The 22,212-nt window shown below is 31.4% G+C and overlaps 1 protein-coding gene across 1 annotated transcript in view; it reads left to right on the forward strand.

The window, feature by feature from the left end:
* LOC139519553 (CST complex subunit CTC1-like) overlaps positions 1 to 22,212 on the forward strand; it is a 43,516-nt gene that overhangs the window by 1,053 nt on the left and 20,251 nt on the right. Inside the window, exons 2-12 of the mRNA XM_071311721.1 lie at positions 3,328 to 3,414; positions 4,044 to 4,270; positions 5,278 to 5,368; positions 6,625 to 6,712; positions 9,528 to 9,636; positions 10,166 to 10,234; positions 12,736 to 12,796; positions 13,330 to 13,416; positions 16,562 to 16,654; positions 18,323 to 18,483; positions 18,940 to 19,033. Coding sequence (XP_071167822.1) covers positions 3,346 to 3,414; positions 4,044 to 4,270; positions 5,278 to 5,368; positions 6,625 to 6,712; positions 9,528 to 9,636; positions 10,166 to 10,234; positions 12,736 to 12,796; positions 13,330 to 13,416; positions 16,562 to 16,654; positions 18,323 to 18,483; positions 18,940 to 19,033 — 1,149 coding nt within the window. The 5' untranslated portion in view covers positions 3,328 to 3,345. The remainder of the gene's footprint in view (positions 1 to 3,327; positions 3,415 to 4,043; positions 4,271 to 5,277; positions 5,369 to 6,624; positions 6,713 to 9,527; positions 9,637 to 10,165; positions 10,235 to 12,735; positions 12,797 to 13,329; positions 13,417 to 16,561; positions 16,655 to 18,322; positions 18,484 to 18,939; positions 19,034 to 22,212) is intronic.

A 22,212-nucleotide genomic window follows, 5' to 3' on the forward strand; every position in this document is an offset into this window, starting at 1 on the left:
ATAGTTGTTAATTTCTGTGTCATTTGATCTCTTGTGAAGAGTTGTCTCTTTGGCAATCACATCACATCTTCTTTTTTGATGGCAGGCTTTTTTTTTAAATATAATGTTTTTGAATATTAAGTTAGAAATAATGTTTACAAAATTGTGAATTATATTATATGGACCATAATTTGCTATTGGGCTCGTTTCCTATAACGATAGAAAAGTGATAAAAATGTGTATTATTGTAAGAAAAGTTGTAACTACATCTAAAGATGCCTTTATTTTTATCAACATACAAGTGTATGCTACTCTTCCCTAGAAAAAAAATTGAAATTAACAAATTTCAAAGATTATACGACAGTATTTTTGTGTCGTTTCTCGCGTTACTTTTCGCTTCCGAAGTGCATAACGCTGAACTCTCGCGAGATGTTCAAACAGGTAAATCAGAGATGATTTACATTCTAGTTTTGTTCTTCTTAATAATTAAGTTAGAAAATGACGTTATCGTTATGCGTTACATTTCAAACGAAACAGAAGTCCACTTATTTCCTTTTTTTTTTATTAAAATTGTTTTTGTCGTTAAGTTCTAATCATTTCCGGTTATACGTGAAACATGTGACTAACATGTGATCACGCCCTTACGGCCGGATGTATGAAATACTAGGTCTAAACATTGTTTTTGTTTCCAACGGGATGTTAGCAAACATAATCTGTAGACTTGTTTCGTCTTGTTTAAAAAAGGAAAATACAATTTTCAAAGAGATTGCACCGGGGGTCTATTGTTTTTCCTATGTGCATAATGTTACATACGATCTTTTGTGAAAATAAATGCCCAATGACTTGACAAAATCGATTTCAGATTTGACAGACGTTATGACACACTTTGTTTCCTGATAACGATGTAAAGGGTCCTTGGAAAATTCAATCGACATTACGTCTCTTATCATTGTGCCGATGCTCGTTGGATTGATTTTGCTTCAGCAGTAAATATTACTGGATATTTTAGGTGAATAAAGATAACTTAATAAAAAATACATGTTAATATACCGTTACACTTGGAATGTACAAAGTTGGTATCTTTGTCACAATTTTTAATTATTTTTTTTTATTCATGTTCTGCAAACACTTTTCAGAAACGCAATAAACTTGTCAAAGGAGAAGTAAACTTTTATCATGCATGACTTGAAAGGAAGTACTTTATTGATTTTAGCCCACTAAAGTAGGTTAAAATGTGGAAACCATGTAGATGGTGTACAGGTCACAAATATCACATGGTGCCTATTTTAAAGATTTTAGTTCCAAGTTTAAAGTTTTTTTCTTTACTGGATTTAAAGAATTTTACATTGCCAATGATTTGGAATAAATTGTATATAACTGGAATTTCAAAACCAAACTTAACTTAATACTATTCTAACACCAACACAACCCACAGAATAAAAGTTAATGTTTTAGAACTTATAAAAAGGATACAAAAAGAAACCAAAGGCCGAATACCAAATTATGGTCCATATACATATGATTTGTATACAATCTTTTGTATACTACAGTATATATTCCAAGGCTGATCATCATGATCATAACGTTAACCTTTTTGAAACATACAATATAGTGCATAATGATAGTGCAACATTCTATACATCCTATCTTACTTAAAGATACTTTAAGATGTTTTCTGGTACAGGATCCTCACGGCTCCTCTTCACCAGACTCATAGATTAGGTCATAATTATTGCTGTTACTGCTGCTTCTGGTTATAACTGCGCGGTAATCAAAATAATATAGTTCCTCGTTTTTCCAATGATTGTCAAGTCTGTTTTTAAAGGCATTAACAGACGGTGCCTTAATAACCACTTTTTCTGGTAGTTTGTTCCAGGTTTTTTGCTATTCTCACCGTAAAACTATTTTTCCTAAGATTAGTATTAAACCTTTGATGTATGATTTTACTACTATTTGTTCTTGTACTGTGCCTATTCTCTGTGCTCGACATTAGTTTAAGGAAAGTACTAGTTTCCAGGTCATTTTTATTGTGTATGATCTTATAAGTTTCAATCATGTCCCCTCTTATTCTTCTGTACACTAGTGTTGGTAATTTTAATTTCTTTAGCCTTTCTTCGTAGCTTAGGTTTTTTAAGTCCAGGTATTTGTTTCGTAGCTCTCTTTTGTACACTTTCAATTTTTATCGATATATTTTTTCTTAAAAGGTGCCCATACTGAACTAACATAATCTAGATGTGTTCTTACAAGTGTTTTATATAATGGAATAAAGATTTCTGCATTTAGATTTTTGAATGATCTTCTTAATGCCGCAAAGATTGAATTTGCTTTATTTACTTTCTCACATATTTGCTTTTCAAAGGATAATTCTTCATCAATGACTACCCCTATATCCTTCTCTTCTTTGCATCTGCTTATTTCTTTTCCTACTAGTAGATTATATTTTTCAATATCTTGTTTTGATTTTTTGCTAATATTTATATGTTTACATTTTTCTGGATGAAACTTGAGTAACCATGTATCACTCCATTTTTCTAGTTTGTCTAAATCCTTTTGTAATGTTTCATGGACTCTGTCTTCCTTCATTATTTTAAAGATTTTTGTATCATCAGCAAATAAGTAAGCATCTGAGTTAACTCCTTCCGGTTAGTCATTGATGTAGAGTACAAATAAGAGTGGTCCTAGTACTGAGCCTTGCGGTATTCCTGAGGTAACTTCCTTCCATTCCGATGCTTCACCATTTATTGAGACATCCATGAACATTTACAGAAATTTGTCAATGTAAATATATGCTCAGATATTTAAGTCACAAAACAATGTTGCACCTGTCAAGAAAATTACATAACTTTTGCAAGGTGCAGGAATCTAATATCTAAAAATATAATTTATAATAAATGATGTTATTGTTTAAGTTATATCTAAAAAAAATGTGGAGTTATCTCCCATTGTCCAAAATTCTCGCTAAATCAATTACAACCAATGCTATATTGAAAATGCAATATTTTTTTTTATTTTACTTCTCACTGATAAATGAATAAAATCCATACCCTTCAGTGCTTACAAGCACTTTGATTATACAATGTACTTTGTATTTAGCCTTTAACATTTGTTAAATATATGTTAATGCGTTTTTGCTTCTTAATATTGTCGTTGCACCTATAGAAATATTTACATAACAGTATAACAGTCTTTGTGGCCATTTATATAGGTGACTATGAGGTATTGGTTTCACTCATTTAGAAGGCTGTATTGTGACCTATAGCTGTTAATTTCTATGTCATTTGGTCTGTTGTTGAGAGTTGTCATTTTGGCAATCAAACCACATGTAAATCTTCTTATTTTAATATTTAGGATTAGCATAAATGGTAGATGGAGATAGAGATGTCTAGAGATGAAAGCTTAGAATACCTTTTAGAAAGTTATAAAAATGTTGAAAAGGTATGTCAATTGAAATAACTAAACGATCAATCAATCAATTGTCTTGTACATTTTAATATGTGAATGGAAAAAAGAACAAAATGTTATAAAATAAAGCCACAATGTCAGATTTTCAATTTCTTTTCTGAAAGTACTGTGTATGATAATGTGGATAAAAACATACAGAAAATTCATTGTCTGAATGTTAACCGAGGTCAGTAAAAAGTAAAATAACAAAAATACAGAAATCTGAGGAAACAACTGTAACCATGGTAACAGTACCTGATAGCATTTTATTAACATTAATCCGAGATGTTTAACCATTTTTGTAATATTTTGTTTACTCTGGATGATTAAAACTTGGCTTTGGTGACAATATCCATAGGGACTGTTTGTGGTATTGTTTTAGTTGACCTTGAGGGTAAATACAGAAAAGAAGCACTGTATTGTATACACCCCATTGGGTGAATTAGGCTCTAAGAAATTGGATTTTATTTTCAAAATAATAACTAACTTGGCATATTTTTACATGTTGAGCTCTTCAGAATTCTTTAGTAACCTTTAGTATTGTACAAGTACAAAATGTATATATAATTTGACAATGTCAGAATTATGTTATCATTAGCAAACTTTCAACATTATGTTTTCAGGTTTGGTTGAAAGAATTTTTGATACATGTTAAATCATTGAACATTGAGGATGATTGTTCATATCTGACACCTGAATTTATACTGGAGAAATTACACAAAGAGCAAGATGTTTTAGGTTTACCAGTGTTGTCTCTGTCAAACCTGTTGAAGTTACCTCCCTTTTGTGATGAAGTTGATCATGTTGATAAAAAGCAAACAGGAAATTCTTTGTCTGAATTTAAAAAGAGGTCAGTAATACTTACGGATAAAAGTTTATGTATAGTCATCTGTGATTTTTATCATCTTTGTAAATTTGTTTTGACTCCCAACGATATTGTCTTTTAGGTATAAGCGTGTAGATAGGGTATACAGAAGAGATAATGTGTGAGAATAATGGGACTCTAAAATATAAAGAATAGAGAATAATAGGGCGCTTTAATAAATAAAATTGAAAAAAATGGCATAAAAGATAAAAAAAAAAATACAGAAATTTAAAGAATACAGAAGTAACCAGTCCAGATCCTCTCATATTGTATAGATTAAGATATCCACAGTGATGTATGAACATCAGTTCTTTGACAATTGTTGCATGTTCAGAGATTGTTTGTTTCCCACTAATATAAGTTATATGGTTCGCTACTGACCCCCTACCGATCCATAGAGGGTTAGTAAAATCCATAGGGGGTGAGGCCAGAGGCCAAATCCCCTATGGGTTTTATTCACCCTCTATGAATCCGTAAGGGGTCAGTAGTTAACAGTATAACGAATTTATCGCACCCTGGACATTTTCTGCTGCATTCTGTTGAAAAATAAACAATGAAACACAAAAACATTAATAGATGACGTCACCATTAACTCGTTATGAACCCCCTATGAAATTTACTAACCCCCTACGGTCTCATAGGGGGTCACCACGTGACAGCTTTAAACCAATCACAACGTGATAATTTACCCGCTGTGCGATAAAACAACATATTGTTAAAGAGATGTCTCAAAGTGTTCCGAAACTTTTTGTAAACAGGCCTTTAGTATCATTATGATTTTTTTAGATAAATAAATGAAAATATTGATGCTCAATTAGGCCTGTTATGATGGACCTGTGATTAACCACTAAGAATGCTTAAGATTTCATATCTATGTTTTAAAAGTCAGTAGGGGGTAATGGTAAAACTTCTTTTTTTTCATTTTTAACTTATCTTTATACTCAGTATATATATATATATAGCAATGCCCGAGTTTAGCTTATTTTTTTCAGATCATTAGTAATTTGTAAACTAATATCATCTGGATTTCCTGTTGGTAGCCTCTGTATAGTGGACAATCAGCAAAATGCAGTTTTATGCAATGTAAGAAATAATTTTATTGTGTTTAATTCGAAGTTTGATACAGAAAACTATTTATTTATGGCAGGGAAAAAAATTGACGGTCGCCCAGTCGCCAATGGCGACCAGAAATTGACCTGGGCAATCTTTTTACTCAGTTGTGATAGCCCAGGTTGCGAATTGAAAACAGGTACTTGACTGACTGAAATCCACCATTTACCATGACTCCAAATACTGGCTACTTCATGGACAAAAATTTAAATTCAAAAAGAATAATCTTTTTAAAATGTATTGCATCAAAGTCACGGTCGCGATAAACAAGGATGTCAAATCAGTGTTTACCTTTGACTAAATATAGTTCACATTAATTCAGGTCACTGATTGATCGTCAATTTAAAGTCGGAATGTATCGTATGTTTGCGAGGATAACAAGAGAGGTGTTCCGATGATCTTTTTCAAGATGAAGCAATCACGGTTTTGGCTTCAAGAAAGCGAAGAAAGTCGGGGAAGATGACAATAGCATGTCATGAAGTAATATCAGTCAAATAAAAGAAAGTATGATATATAATGTTGTTAAGAATCTGGAAAACAGTACTTTTGTAGTTTTTGTAGACATTTAATAAATTAGATTATTATAGAAATAAAATGAACTATTTCATCTATCATCTACATGTATTCCAGAACAGAATTCTCAAGTTGTCTTTAAAAGATATGTAAAAAAATCTTCCCATTTTGCAAATGATTTTTTTTAATGAAATTTGATTGAAGTCAACAATAGAAATAAGAAAAAAAATACATTTTTCCAGGCATCTAAATCACCTCCAGGTATGCTCAGAACGCAGGATTTTGAGTCTAAAATTTTAAAATTTTCTTGGGGGGTGGGGGCATGCCCCCAAACCCCCCTTGGAAGTTCAGCCCAATTCGCGGGCTTCACCAATGATAGAAAAATTATGTGGGCTACTGAATTTTTGTCTGGGCTAACTGATTTTCAAGTCTAGTAGCCCAGCTGGCTACTGGCCTTTATAAGTTAATTTTGACCCCTGAATGGTATTTATATGAATAAAATGAGATTTTGTACATGTCAATAAAACAGTAGCCTTAAGACACAAATTACTATAAGGCATTTCGAGGTTAGTGAAATTGACCAACAATGGAATTGGAGATACCCTAAATTAAGGTTTAGACATCGTCTTGGATGATAAATTTTCCCCTTGTGTGTTTATTTACACTAATACCTTCATCCAAGGGCAGTATGTTTATATTATAAATTCTTATTTAAGGTGACTGAGCAACATGGAGAATCTATATCCAGTATTAACAAGTGGTGTGCTCTAACATCATGGAATAATATATTTGTGACTTCTTCAGGTATTTTATAATTTCAGTTATATGTTTTATTCCGATCTTCAACAACCAAATTAGAGTTTACTATTTTATGCTTCAAATGCTAATGATGACTTTCTAGTACCAACACTTCCTCAACCAATAAAATTTGATCGCCAAGATCTAGCACGACTATAGTGTTGAAAGTAGTGGTGAACACAAATCAACAATTGAATCAATCAATCTAGTCCCAACAAGATGTAATTTTATATTTTGACCATTTGAGTAATTGCTTTTAGTGGTTATGTAATCTGCAGCTGAAATTTCAGTGTTCTCCCCAGGCCGTTTTAGTGCCGCGATTTTCAGCGCTATTTCAATTTCCCGCTGTCCTATTGCACTTACCGCAGCGCTATCCCACTCAACCGCGTCGCTATTATTTTTTTCGCATTTTTTCAAATTTCCCGCTTATTTTAATCTTCGGATCACGTGGTTGACTGGTTTCCGATTTTTGAATGAATTATTTCCGTTGTATTAAAGTAACTCCGCGGTACCAGTCTAATAAAAATGGCGTCTTTGAAAGATCAAAATAAACAAAGATTTCGACATTGACATCTATTTTTTCAATTAAAAGAATATATAGAGGCATATATGAATGAAATGAGATGAAATGAATTGACCGCATTTCCCTGCGACACTCACAAACTTGTTTTACGAACTTTGAACAAACGATGATTTTAAAAACGATCAAACACCGGGGTTTGTTACAAATTATTTGCCGGGTTTACTTAAGTCATACGAACCCCGAAAATGAGCAAGTCTTTGAAGTATTAATCATCACCTATTCAAACTTATAATTGTTTAGTCAGAAATTCTACCATTTGAAAACAATTGAGAGGATATGATTAGAAAAACAAACCCCAAGCTGATACGACTTGAGAAATTTCACTTTCTCGATGTTCAGCTTGGATGAGGCCTTTTAAATATTATAAAACTTTAAGGTCAGACAAATGAGAAATCTTTATGCTAAAAAAATGTCAATTCCTGTCAAACGTCGTAAGGTAAACTGTACACTGCTACAGTGGGTTACAAAACCAAACAGAAGCTGACAATGACTTTATTGTTGGTCCTACATGTTCTGCAACATTACCTGTTAGTGCTAAGACATCTTCACATAGGTAGTCTGGTGTAGACCCATCATGGAAAAAGACTTCTCCTTCAGTTTTATACACTGATAGTATGAGGATTTAATATATGAATTTACAATGGAGGAAAAAAAAGACTCTACTTCTATATCATGTGAATCCAGACAAAAACATTAACAAACAAAGGGGTACATTGTAACTATCATGAGCATGATGAGGACATCATTACAAGAGAAAACATCAATAGCATAATATAATAAAAACACATCAAATCAATTACAAACAAAACGCGCGCCGCAATAAAGTTACTGAGAATTGTCGAAAATTACGCGCTTACCACTGCGCTATCCAAAAATCCTGGGGAGAACACTGAATTTGATCTTATAATATTGCTTAATCTGTCTTTTATTAAAAATCTAATATGATGTAATACCAATTATTTCAGTACTAAAAATGAACACAGTAAAAAATTCTTTATAGATTTTTTTATGCCCCATTTATTATGGGTGCAATCAACAGTTTTTTTCTATGACATCATATTTTGAGGGACAATGTATAAGTGACCCTTAGTGGTGGACTGATTAATAAAGATACATGTATAAAACTAGATATCACTGGAATCAGAATGTTCTCTAGTTTATAATGGAATAAAAAAATAGTGTACTTTTAATAGTACATGTATAAAAAAGTTTTATCCAGAGAAACTGGGAAAAACATTGCCTAATTTAAGCTTAAAAAACCTGAAATTAGGTCATGTGCACACCCCTGAAGACATGATACCTGCACATTTTTCATAATCAAAATTGTATGAATTTCATAGATTTTTACCTGGTCTTTCAAAAAATTCATGCTTCAGGGTACGTTCGCCTGCTCCGAAAAGAGCTACAGTTGCTGCAAATAAGTTTTCAATTTTCACTGCCAAAAAAAAACGACTGTTTACAGTGTTGTCTCCCCTCAAAACATGTAAATTTAATCTAATTTTTTAAATTATTTTAATCATTCAACCTGCTTTAATTGGAGTTAATTAACATATTTTTACAACCAAATACAAAAAACATGATACTTTTTCACCAATTATGTTGATAAAAAGGGTTCCCTCCATGTCTATTTTTAGTTGGGGAATAACCCCTAGTTTTTTATACGAAACTGTTTATAGCACCCTATGCCGCATTATGTTTTCTGGTCTGTGTGTCTGTTTGTCCATCCGTCTGTCCCGCTTCTGGTTAAAGTTTTTAGTTGAGGTAGTTTTTGATGAAGTTGAAGTCCAATGAACTTGAAACTTAGTTAACATGTTCCCTATGATCTTTCTAATTTTAATGCCAAATTAGAGATTTTATCCCATTTTCACGGTCCACTGAACATAGAAAATGATAGTGCGGGTGGGGCATCCGTGTACTTGGGACATATTCTTGTTATGCACCATATTTATGCCCTATTTATGGGCATTATGTTTTCTGGTCTGTACGTCTGTTTTTCGTTCGTCTGTTCGTCCATCTGTTTGAATTCAGGTTAAAGTTTTTGGTAGAGGTAGTTTTTGATGAAATTGAAGTCCAATCAACTTGAAACTTTGTAAACATGTTCCCTATGATATGATCGTTCTAATTCTATTGCCAAATTAGAGATTTTATCCCATTTTCACGGTCCACTGATCATAGAAATGATAATGTGGATGGGGAATCTGTGTACTTGGAACACATTCTTGTTGTCATTTATTTTAGGTGAAAAATATTTGGAAGTCACTGGTCCAATTATACCATTACAGAAAGCAAATGATGAAAAATATACAGCTTTAAAGTCATCTGATGCTAAGGTTGTGTTGGAAAACAAGTAAGGACTTGACTGTATTTTGTGCCGCTTTCAACTTCAATGAGTATTACTTGTGTCATTTATTTGAAGGAATAAATAAAATACTGCTTATAGTTAACTGTTGAAATGTCAGTACAACGATTTTGATTTACACCCTTAAACCTAAATTCCATATTTACATGAGATTTTTTTTGTAAAGTGCTTCATAGTTTTTGTCTCACAATGTCAGCACCAATCCCTTCATATCATGAATTGTTAATTGTTAATTATATCCAAACAGTTAAGATCAACAACAATAAAACATGCATGCACTTGATATGTTTTGCCATGAACATACCTTGGCAGTACCAGAAAGTGTTAATGTGTCTTTCCTTTACTTTGAAGACTTCTGTTTATCAAAAAATGATGTTTTATTTATCAACTATAACAGTTCCATCTAATATATGCCTAATGTTGTAGGGTATTGTACACATAATAATAACATTCTAGATTTTCTTTTAAAGATTTATGAATAATGTGCATTAAACATAAGTTTGATATTTATTTTCAGGGAAGTATCAAAGAAATCTGAAGTTATAAATATCATTGGACGAATTTTAGTAGTGAGTGAAATTTTCAGGTAAGATATGTAAGAAGCTTTGAACTTCACAAATTCAAGGATCAGGCAGTTATGGTTGAGGGTAGACAACAATATGAAATGAATCTGATAGAAGAGCATAGTTAATTACTGTTTATAGAGAGGTTTAAACTGGAATAATGAAAGGGCCAACCTTAAAAATATGTTTGTTTGCAGTTTTCCGACTGTACCTTCAGACTGAAGGGTCGGTAGGTAGGAAAAATATTTTATTTTATCAGCCAAAATACAGTTTAAACAAGCAGTTACACTAAACCAAGTTTCTTGTGAACAAAAAAAAACATTTTAAAACAACAAACACTGGACATGCTGAAAACCAGCATCAAATGAACAGGCATTTTCAGATAAAAAACTTTTTAACCAAAACTGAAACTTGAACATAGTGTCATTATCCAATTTATGACATAAAATATGGTATAATTATTAAATACTGGAACACTTATAAACAAGGAATGTCTTTATGACTAGAACTGTTTTAAAGAAATATATTCAGACATGTATGCTTCTTGACTAGAATGTTTTCATGAGTAGAGTATTTTCATCAGAAAAATGTAGATATTAAAGATAAATAAGACAATGTATTAAAGAGTGTATTTTTAATAAAAAAAAAATAACCATTAATTCTTCCTCAATTGAAAAAAAAGGCAACTTGAAAAAAAAGTATTAAGACATTCGACTGTTTTCATATTTCTAACAATATTTAATTATATGTGATAAGGTTATATTTTTGCCAGGCTTTAATGAAAACCAAAGAAATCTAAAGTTTGGGGTGAAATCCATAGCACCCCATTACAAGTAAATGGTCTGTACTGAAATGTTTTTAATGCTTAAAAAAAATTGGCAGCATAGCTCCTAAGGACATGTCTTAATTGAATTCACACAGGCCACACAGTTTGGGTATATTTAATATTGTAAGAAAGAGAATAATTGCAATGGGTTGGGCAGCCCCCCTTATCCTAAAGGAGCATACTTATTGCAATCGAAGATAGATTTAATATTCAGAGAGTATATTTATTTTTCAAGCTAACCATTCGTTTTCTCTACATCTTTTTGTAGTTAGGGTTGCTTCTTATTGATTTGGCATGATCTATATCCATGAACATTTCAAATGAGCCCATTTCTCCGTACAGGCGTGTTTACAGATATCCATGAAGATTTAAGTCACGGAGGAGTGGTTTCATCTTTGTCGTCTTCACAACGATTTGTAGAAAATATGCCATACTTCAAGCTGCTGTCGAACCAATTTCAGTGGTTAAATAAACCACTGAAATTGGTTCCATAAAGTCAGGCTCCACAGATTCTGTACCCGATTTGTTTGAGACAGAATGGTTATCGTGTCAGTTATGAATATCCGCTGCATCATCGTCAATGATATCATCACACATCATTACATGTGCCTGAATCTGTATAAACAGTTTACTAATAAACTTTTTTGTTTGTTATTTGTCTTAAAATTGACACGAGACGACATCGTAAAGTACTCCTCCGTGACTTCATGGATACCTGTAAACAATTTCCATGTGCTTTATCATTAAATGGTCACATGAACGCTTGACGGGAAGCTAAGAAAAACCGAACTTGAAATGCGTAATTGACCCAGACTTTAAATCATTTCCGGAAAGGACCTAAAGTTCCGGATCGCGTCAATAGAAGTATTAAAAAAAAATTTCTTCAAATTTAAAGCAATAAAATTTTCACAGTCGGGAGGATTTTCAAGGGTCGGTCGGTAAATTGCAAACAAACAATATTTTAATTTAAGCCAAGGTGTTATAATTTGGACCAGCTACTTACACTAAAATTGATATTTGTTACGTTTTCCATGTAGGGTGGCTTATGTGCCTATAAACAATCACCACCTTATTGGCCTTGTGGAAACTTGCTTGGCTATAGTGAGAGTTTGAACCATGTAGGGAAGGGGGGTCCACCCAAAAGACTTGGAAATTAGTACTTGGTGCTTCTGCATTAAGGACATGGCATTTAGAAGTTAAAGCAAAAACTGGTTGGCTCTGAGTTAAAATAATATGTCCAAAAGGAGAACCTTGCTTTAGACTTATATTTTGTGAACAATTTGAATCATTTTGTCAGTGTAGTATAAAGCATGGTTTATATTCATTCCAAATTAGCATGTTTTCTCTGAATATGCATGTATTGTTTAAATGTAAATCATTGGGTCATATATTGAATTTGTTACATCATGAATAAGACTATCTTTGAAAATAATTTACTTTTGAATGGCACTATAATTGTTGATTATTATGACATTGACTCATTGAAGAAATAGTACTCATTTACATATAAATAATGCTTCTTTACAAGTACAAGACAAATGTGAAATTGATATTTTAAAGATTTTTGGAAAGGACTTTTAAATGAGTTTGACAGTATTTGATCTTTTGTGAATATTTGCATTGATTATTATCTTTAAAGAGAAAGATAAGTTAAGTTATATGTTTAATTTGATCAATAGAAGTATATTTAAATTTCAGTGTTAAACATGACAGTTTGTTTTGTGTGAGACTGGAATCTGATGTGAACATACTCATTAAGGTATATATATATGTAATTATGTACTATAATGTTATTGAAATGAATTAATAGAGAAATACTGGATAAAGGGAAACTAACTACCTAACACATGTAAGAAGTGTGAAAATGAAGAATAGAAAAGAGTAGGAATGACACATATTGTTACCTATCATCTTGAAAGATGTTGGAGCAATTTAGTTTGAATGATTGAGAAGGTATTTATTATTGTTTACCAGACTTTAACTATTTTACAAATTGTGACTTGGATGGAGAGTCGTCTCATTAGCGCTCATACCACACCTTCATGTATCTATCTATAAACTATTTGTTCATTAAATAAATGCTTTGGTTAAACCTAATTGGTACATTGTTGTAGATTTGGATATGATAAAGGAAATTCTTTTAAAAGATTTATTGTACACATGATTTATAGCAAAACTTATCCATTCAAGTATATAGAATATATAAAACATTTGTTTTAAATTTGAGGTGCCATGTGACTAATTTATAAAAGGTGATACGTTATTACACAAACCTTTTATTTATTTTTTTAGAAAAAGGAGTTTTTGTACTGGCAAAAATTTCTATCACCAAAGAAAGAGTATCTGTTTACCAACATGAAACCAACAACATTACAAAAGGTAATATCAACTCGTATTAGTTCATGAACCAATCAAAAAAAAAATAATAAAAAAAAAAATTGATGACTTTGAAAAAAATCAGTATCCCTTGTCAAGTAGGACGTTTGTCTGCATTATTTTGCAATAAAGTTTGAATACAAGTTAAAGATTTTTTTTCCTTTTGAAGACTGATCCCAAAAAATTTATTTAAAAAAAAATGATCAGGGCATCAGTTTGTTAGCTGCGGAACCGTAGCTCTTAGGTCCTTATGTTATTTTTTGACTATTTGCGGACCATAGAGCTACGGATTTTTCCTATTTCAAAACGTTCGGAATTGCGACCCAGGTTCAGGTCGCACTTATTTCTCAAAAAAATATTGTTTAAAATCCATGCAAAACTTGTCAATATATATAGTTCGTTTCGTTAGATATTTTTCTAGGATATGACGTACCTATTTATGTTTGAATATTCATTTCCTTAACACTATTATCTAATTATTTCCATTTGTATACATTCTCCGCCTATTTTATTCGGCCATATTGAATCTCGTTGTGACGTCACGAGAATTAGATAATAGTGTTAAGGAAATGAATATTCAAACATAAATAGGTACGTCATATCCTAGAAAAATATCTAACGAAACGAACTATATGTATTGACAAGTTTTGCATGGATTTTACAGTGAGTTGCTTGTAGGTGTTATTGTAAAATTTTACCTATAGCTCAACCTATTTTTAAAATTGTCAACACAATAGGCACATTTAAATTGACCAGTTGGTATTGTTAGATTTAAATCTACCTTGATGCTACCTGTAAAAATTTTTATTCACCTAACCAAAAGTTTCAGCATGCTTTTTTCCTGAACTTTTTTTTTACCTAGGATTATTCTATTGAGAGATTTTTATTTTACTGTCATTCAAAATCTTATGAGTGATCAAGCCAAACAAGAATGACTATATCATATATTTTATTTTCTTGCAGTTACATGTAATTTAAAATTGCATGACCTAAAATGCACTACATTTCATCTAAATATTTGCATAGCCACTACTAGCAGTGTTTAATACACTAAATAATCCAGTCGTAATATTTCACTCACTTTAATGAAACCTCAAAATCATATTTGAATAAACAATTTCATTAATTTATTTACACTAATATTTGACATCTCATCCAGAATTCCAATGATTTTAAATAATTCCCAATTTTATTCATTTTTCACTACTTCACTAGATTTTTTTCTAAATCCATAGTATAAATTCCAATTATATACATCCTAATTTAACAGGTGCAGAATCTATACATAATTCAGAATCATTTCCATTACTATATTCCAAATAGTTATCCTCACTTATATTTTGTAATATTTTATTTATATTTTTACTATATATCACCTGATTTTAATATATCCACAGTAAACATTTTATTTCATTTCCTATAATAAATTTCCAAATCAAACAATATTTGATTCAGAATTTTATAATGACTATTTCCAATTTCACATTCACTTAAAACATTTCCTCATGTTAGGAATATTTTAGAATATTTTACTTTCATTTTTCACTTTATCACTAGATTAGACTATATCCACTGCATTACTTCAACATTTTATTTTATTTCCTATAATAATTTCCAAATCAAACAATATTTGATTCAAAACTTTATAATGACTATTTCCAATTTCACATTCACTTTAAAACATTTCCTCACGTTAGGAATATTTTAGAATATTTTACTTTTTTTTCACTTTATCACTAGATTAGACTATATCCACTGCATTACTTCAACATTTTATTTCATTTCCAAGATCCCATTTAAATAGGGAATCATCTTAAATTTGTAATAGATCCCAAAATTAATAATGAATATTTCAAAAATCACATTTAAAGCCACAGAAACATGTTGGATGAACTCACACTATATCTCCTACTTGAATTCCAGTTTTGAAATTTTTAAATCTTTGACATAACTAAATCCCATCGTATGAAAAATTGAATTTCCTTTAGTGAACACAGCATTTCATGCACAAAACTCCCACTAATATTGTAATAGATTTCAAATAAAAAACACATCAAGGTATACTCCAAAATTATTTTGAATTTTATATGTACAACATCATATGTAAGCCCCACAAAACGGTTTGAATGAATTATTTCCTCCTTGATGTCCTTCATGACAATAAAATCTTGAAAGAAACACATCACATTTTAAGAAGCAAAATTGCTATAAAAAGTCTGAGTAGTGAATTCAAATAAAATAAATCCAATATTGTACACACAATGACACCAAAAGATTTAAAATATTGCAAATAATAATCCAAAATGAGAATCTTGAAGGGTCATGTGAAGAAAAGAACAACATATCCCTCTGAAAATTTAAACTGTAAACACCTGAGCAGCTATTTCTTGTTTCACTGGCAGCTGGACAATACTATGTATAAGGGTTAGAATTTTAAAGAAGCATTTTGGTGTAAAAACAGTTTAAATTTTCAAACAAATTAATACATATTTATTTTAATCTTTTACTGATTTAGAATTTTAGGTAAAAAATAGATAAATCATATATATCAGGGATTTAAAACAATGAAAACCAAAACTATTTTCTTCCCTATCAATTTTTAATAGAATAATCCTAGGTAAGAAAATCTTCAGGAAAAAAGCATGCTGAAACTTTGGGTTAGGTGAATAAAAATCTGTACAGGTAGAATTAAGGTATATTTTAAATCTAACAATACCAACTGGTCAATTTAAATGTCCCTATTGTGTTGACAATTTTAATAACAGGTTGAGCTATAGGTAAAATTTTACAGTAACACCTATAAGCATCTCACTGTAAACAATATTTTTTTGAGAAATAAGTGCGACCTGAACCTGGGTCGCAATTCCGAACGTTTTGAAATAGGAAAAATCCGTAGCTCTAGTCAAAAAATAACATAAGGACCTAAGAACTACGGTTCCGCAGCTATCAGTTTGGATACTATGTGCAAAAAAAAAATCCTCTTTGATCCCATCTAACATATGCAAATAAAAAGTATGTCCTATCATAATATTTAAATTGTATCAGACACTGCATTTTTTTACCAACAAACACCACTTTTATAAAAATGAGCATATCTTAAGCAATTATTACATTACAAGTTTAAACTTTCTTCCTTTACTTTTTGTAGGGTGCTGGCCATCCTGTGAGATTATTTGTTCCATCTAAAAATAGTATTGTGTATTGTCCTACACCAGAAAGAAGCAATATACTGTCATTGAAGGTATGTGAAACATTTCTGCAGTAAATGAACATAAGATGAAATAAATAGAAATATCAATGGATAATTTTTTTTCTGTACTACTTGTCCAAGCTGCATAATTTGATTCATAGATAAGTTATTGTTTCTTTTTATAGTAGGTGATGTAAAACTGCATTATATTTTTATGTATTCAGTATTTTTATGCACAAATCAGAATGAAAACATACTTGCTTATTAATAAATTGTGAAACCTGTTTAACAGTTTTATAAAAAAAGAATAACAACTTTAGGGAAGAACAGTGTGTTTGGATATCTATTAGCTTTAGGCACTTATAAGTTACTAAAATACTTATATAGCCCAAGTACAGTATGGAGCAAATATGCTATTGTGTCAAAAGTTTTCTTTGCTTCAAAGTTTTACTTTGGTATGATTCAATGACAGGCAAAGAAAAATAAAGGCAACAGTAGTATACCGCTGTTCAAAACTCATAAATCTATGGACAAAAAACAAAATCGGGGTAACAAACTAAAACTGAGGGAAACGCATTAAATATTAGAGGAGAACAACGACACAACATTAAAATGTAACACACACAGCAACGGACTAAGCATTAGACAACATCCGATGAGAATAACCAATATAACATCAAAACCAAATACATAAATTTGGGATAGAAAAGTACCGTGACACGTTTTATAGTAATGTGAATTCACATTCAAAAATAGGAGAAAACAAACGACACAACGGAAACACAACGTAAAAATGTTACACGCACAGAAACGAACTATGATATAACAATGGCCATTTTCCCGACTTGGTACAGGACATTTTTAAAGAAAAAAATGGTGGGTTGAACCTGGTTTTGTGGCATGCCAAACCTCGCACTTTAATGGCATTGTTAAATATAACATCAAAATGACAACATAATAATACAGGACTTCAATACAAATAAATAGGAGAATGTATTAGGCAAAGAAAAACATGAATAATAGATAACAAAAGGCATCAGGTTTAAAATTCAATACATCAAAACCGCACCTCGTTCACACAAGACTCACTAGTGACGCCCAGATATAAAAGTTCGAAAGTCAAAAAAAGGTACAAAGTTGTACAGCTCTGAGGTTTAAAAGTTGAAAAAGGTTGTGCCAAATAGGACTAGGGTTTTCTGCTTGTGATAATAACATCCTTATTATTTAGAACAATTTATGCTATTGCAAACAGTAAATTTTATCAAATGAATATAAAAGATTTACATGATAAAACTGCCGTCTTAACTAATTACAGAAAACAAAACCCAAATACATAATACATTGAAGACCAACACGGAAAATAGACACACCTGACTTGGTCCAGGCCTCAACGCAAAAAGTCATAAAATGACGTCACATACTAAGTAGTAAAAAGGCACAACAATAACGTCATGCAGACATTTGAATTTCTGAAACAGCACGAAAATGACGTCACATTTGAAAAACTATATCTCAAAAATAAGATAGAAATAGGATTGATTTAAGATTATAATACAACTAAATACTGATATTACATTTAAACACAATGCACATTGCAATACTAACTAATAGCAATTAACTGTATTATATATATGTCCGGTTTGTTTTGAATCTAAAGAAATATGATATATTGACAATGATAATTTAACTGCTTATTTTTATCAATTTGCTTTACTGTAGGACTGGATGTCAAAAGCAGGTATAACTGAAGTATCAATAGATAAAAAAGACTACAGAGCTACAGATAAAATAGTAGAAAACAATCACATTTCTTATCAAGGTGTGATCACAAGTGATGAACATGCTTACTTAGGTATATTTGAACTGGATCAGAAGATCAGGTATGTGCATTAGTTCATTAACATCCCATATGAATACAGGGAATGTGTCAAAGAGACAACAACATGCCCAAAGAGCAGAAAACATTCCAAGGCCATCAGTTGGTAATTATCACAGAGAAAAAATCCCTCACTCAGAGATGGGCTTCAGCTGGCCCCTGAACAAAAATGTGTACTAGGTAAAAAAAATACTTCTGTTGAACAGATGCAAGACCTATTCTTGGGTATTTACTCTAATGGTTATGATTGAGAAGTACATTATGCATGTGTCTATCCGTTATACAGAGACTTTTGTTGGGATGTCAAGGATTGTGATAGTCATTTTTTTTGTACAATTAACTTTCAAAAACTATTCAAACATGTTTTACCTACTTCTGAAACTACAAAATATGCATTCAGCTATGAGTTTTATAGTTTAAAATTCTCTACATTAAGATAGCTCTATTTTGTTTTTTACAGGTTATATTTATCCTACATTCCTGTGACTTATGTCAGTCTGAGACTTGGAACCAAGATTATGGTTTACAATGCACACCTACAAAAATCTGAAAAGGTACAGATAAAATAATTGATAAACAGTAATTATACCACTGGCTTTTAAAAAGGAGAGATATTAAATGAAATCAGTTTGTATTTTCATTTGTCTATTCTTCCTTTTATCCTTCCTTCCCAGTTTTGTTTTCTCTACTGGTCCTTAACCACTCCACAGAATCATTGTTTGTCTGATCCCTCAATGGATTTTTGGTGGAAGAAGACTTCAAGTCTTCTGAAGACCTATGGTGCCGACTTTACAACTGTTACAACCTCTGTATGCCGCATCCGTTTCTGTGCATTACAATTTCATAACAACTTCCGATTCTTGACACCGATTTTTACACATGATTAAGCATCTGAATCTTTTTATTTGTAAATTAGGATTGAAAAACAATCACTATCGTAAATATGTACTCTTTTATTTATGTAAATTATTAGATTTCATCTCATCTACATGAACATTGTTTGTTTACTTGTAACCGGATGTTTTTAATGTAGATATTTGTAGTACGCATGCATGAATTTGGATCGGGTCGACTCGCCCTGTTTACATGTTCGCCCTTTGTCTGTTCGTCCTGAGTTCTTCCGACCCTATAGTACGTTTGCCCTGTGTTCATTCTCTTCACTCTTATCAAGGACGTTTTATAATACTGTGGATTCATTTTTATTCGTGGTATACCAATTTTCGTGGGTTTCGTGGGTCACAGCGAACGACGAATTTAAGAATTCAACGAAGAATAATCCCTAGAAATGTGTATGGAGTCGGATGTTTGTTATGGTTATGTTATGCAGTTCTAGTATATAGTGTTGACTAGCGATAAACATTGTAACATAACACGTGGTTTTTTTTATAGAAAAAAATACAAATTGTTTTTTCTTCACAAGAAATGAAAAGATACAAGTATTTTAATTAAATCAATAATAAATAAATCGAATATCAGTGATAATTTACTTTTTAAAATTGACTAAAACTGTTCATGGAAAATAACTGCAAGTTGTTAATTACCGTGTCATAATTTGGTTTACTAGTGATTAAAAATCAATAGGATTAAGTACGGGGATATTGCCCGCTGGTAATATTGTTTATGACAGGAACATTTATTTTCACACCTTTTACTTATATGACTGTTTATTATATCGTAATTATTGAAATGAGCTTTTAATCATAAAGTTTTGAATGCCTTATAGAATTTCGACAAGAATTTATAAACTGTAAAACAAACGAATAATTATTTGTCTTTGTCCATTATTGTAATAGAAGTTTTGAATGAACACTTTAACCTAGAATGACCAAGTGAGGATTTTGACAATTCAAAACTTTTTCAAAGAAATTCCTTCTTTTTTGTTTGTTTTATTATTGATCAAACCAAAGAGGTTATATGATCTCCTAAATCAAAAAGAAATCCACGAATGACGTATCTGAACTTATCTCTTTTTTGTAATCAGCGATCCACGAATTTACGTATACCACGAAACGTCTTTTTTTCTCTATCCACGAAAATTGATACCCACGAAAATAAATGAATCCACAGTACGTCCTTGCATTTATTAAAAAATATTAAAAATCGTTAAAAAAACTCTCAAACACGATTTAGTGAAAATCATCTGTTCCTTATTTTGTTCCAAAGGTAAAACAATCGTGTTCAGCCAATCAAATTCTGTGTTTCTCATGATCAAATTAATAAGCCAATCAAAAACGTTTTCTCTGAAGATTATTCTAACATGCTAGATTTTGAACTTTGTTGTTTTCATCTTGTAAAATCGTGAACATGACACTGCCGCAGGTGAATTTTCATCTGCAAAGAGGGTTCTTACACAGCTTAAAGATAAAAGCATGGCTGATATACAAAATTCAATGATGCAGTACTACCATAAAGATAATACTGAATAGTAGTTTTTCACTAATTTATTGACATAATACGTTATTTTTGTATTCAATTAAATCATTTAAAGCACAATGTACTATTCTTTTTTTCACAAAGACCAACAAACAGGTTGGGACCCCCCCCCCCCCCCCCATTATGAGTGGTGTCCCTCAAATGAAGGACTGCCCCTAAAACAAGGGGTCATTTTACTGTTGAAAAAAAAAGAAAGAAATTTTTTAAGATTTTTAACTCAAAAGTGGGAAAATTCATTATATTTGGAACAACTTTTCTAAACGAGGGGTCAAATTAATAAAGAAGGTATAAGTTTAGAAACATCACAAAGTTCTTTTGACATGTTTTGACCATTTAATACTTGATAGATGCATAGTTCTTGGGGAAAGTTTCATCAAATAATATGAATATAAAGGTGCTCATTTTTTACAGTGGGTTGTTATGTTCTTCCAATGAGGGTTACCCCTCATTTGGAGTGTTGTTCCCAACCTGTAAAAGGTTCATCTTTGTGCATAATTCAAAATTGGAAATATCAACAAGCATCATATATTCTTACACAAGAAAATAAACCCTGGTCTGCTAGCTACATGTTCATCTTTTCTACTGATTTAATAACTAGAATCATGCAAACAGACTTAAAAAAAAGGCATGTAAGCTCATCTTACAAATATGACACTTTTTCTAGACAATCCAGATTGTGCAAAATACTTCGCTAAAAATTGTAACCTTTAAAATTGTTGTCGCGCACTAAAAACCACCATGGGAACTTTCAAATGTTGGCAGGTATGTAACAAGTCTTACTATTTTTATGCCCCATTTATGGGCATTATGTTTTCTGGTCTGTCAGTCCGTCCTGCTTCAGGTTAAAGTTTATGGTTGAGGCAGTTTTTGATGAAGTTGAAATCCAATCAACTTGAAACTTAGTACACATGTGTTCCTTATGATATGATCTTTCTAATTTTTCTGCCAAATTAAAGATTTTACCTAATTTTCACGGTCCACTGAACATAGAAAATGATTGTACGGATGGGAAATCAATGTACTTATGACACACTCTTGTTTGAAGAAAAAAAATATGTCATAATGATAATGGAACAAAGCAGGCTGGGTTAGTGGGGCTGTTTTTATGGTAATTCAAGTTACCTTTTATTCACCTTCTTCCACCTCAGAGCTATCAGCTCTTTGATTTATGTCCTTCTGTCCCACAATGATTATATGTCGTTGACTGCTGTTTAAACTTTACATATAAATAAGAAGACCAAAATGATACAGAAATTAACAACTATAGGCCACAGTACGACCTTCAACAATAAGCAAAGTC

This window comes from Mytilus edulis, chromosome 4, assembly GCF_963676685.1.
Source record: "Mytilus edulis chromosome 4, xbMytEdul2.2, whole genome shotgun sequence".
Lineage (NCBI taxonomy): Eukaryota > Metazoa > Mollusca > Bivalvia > Mytilida > Mytilidae > Mytilus > Mytilus edulis.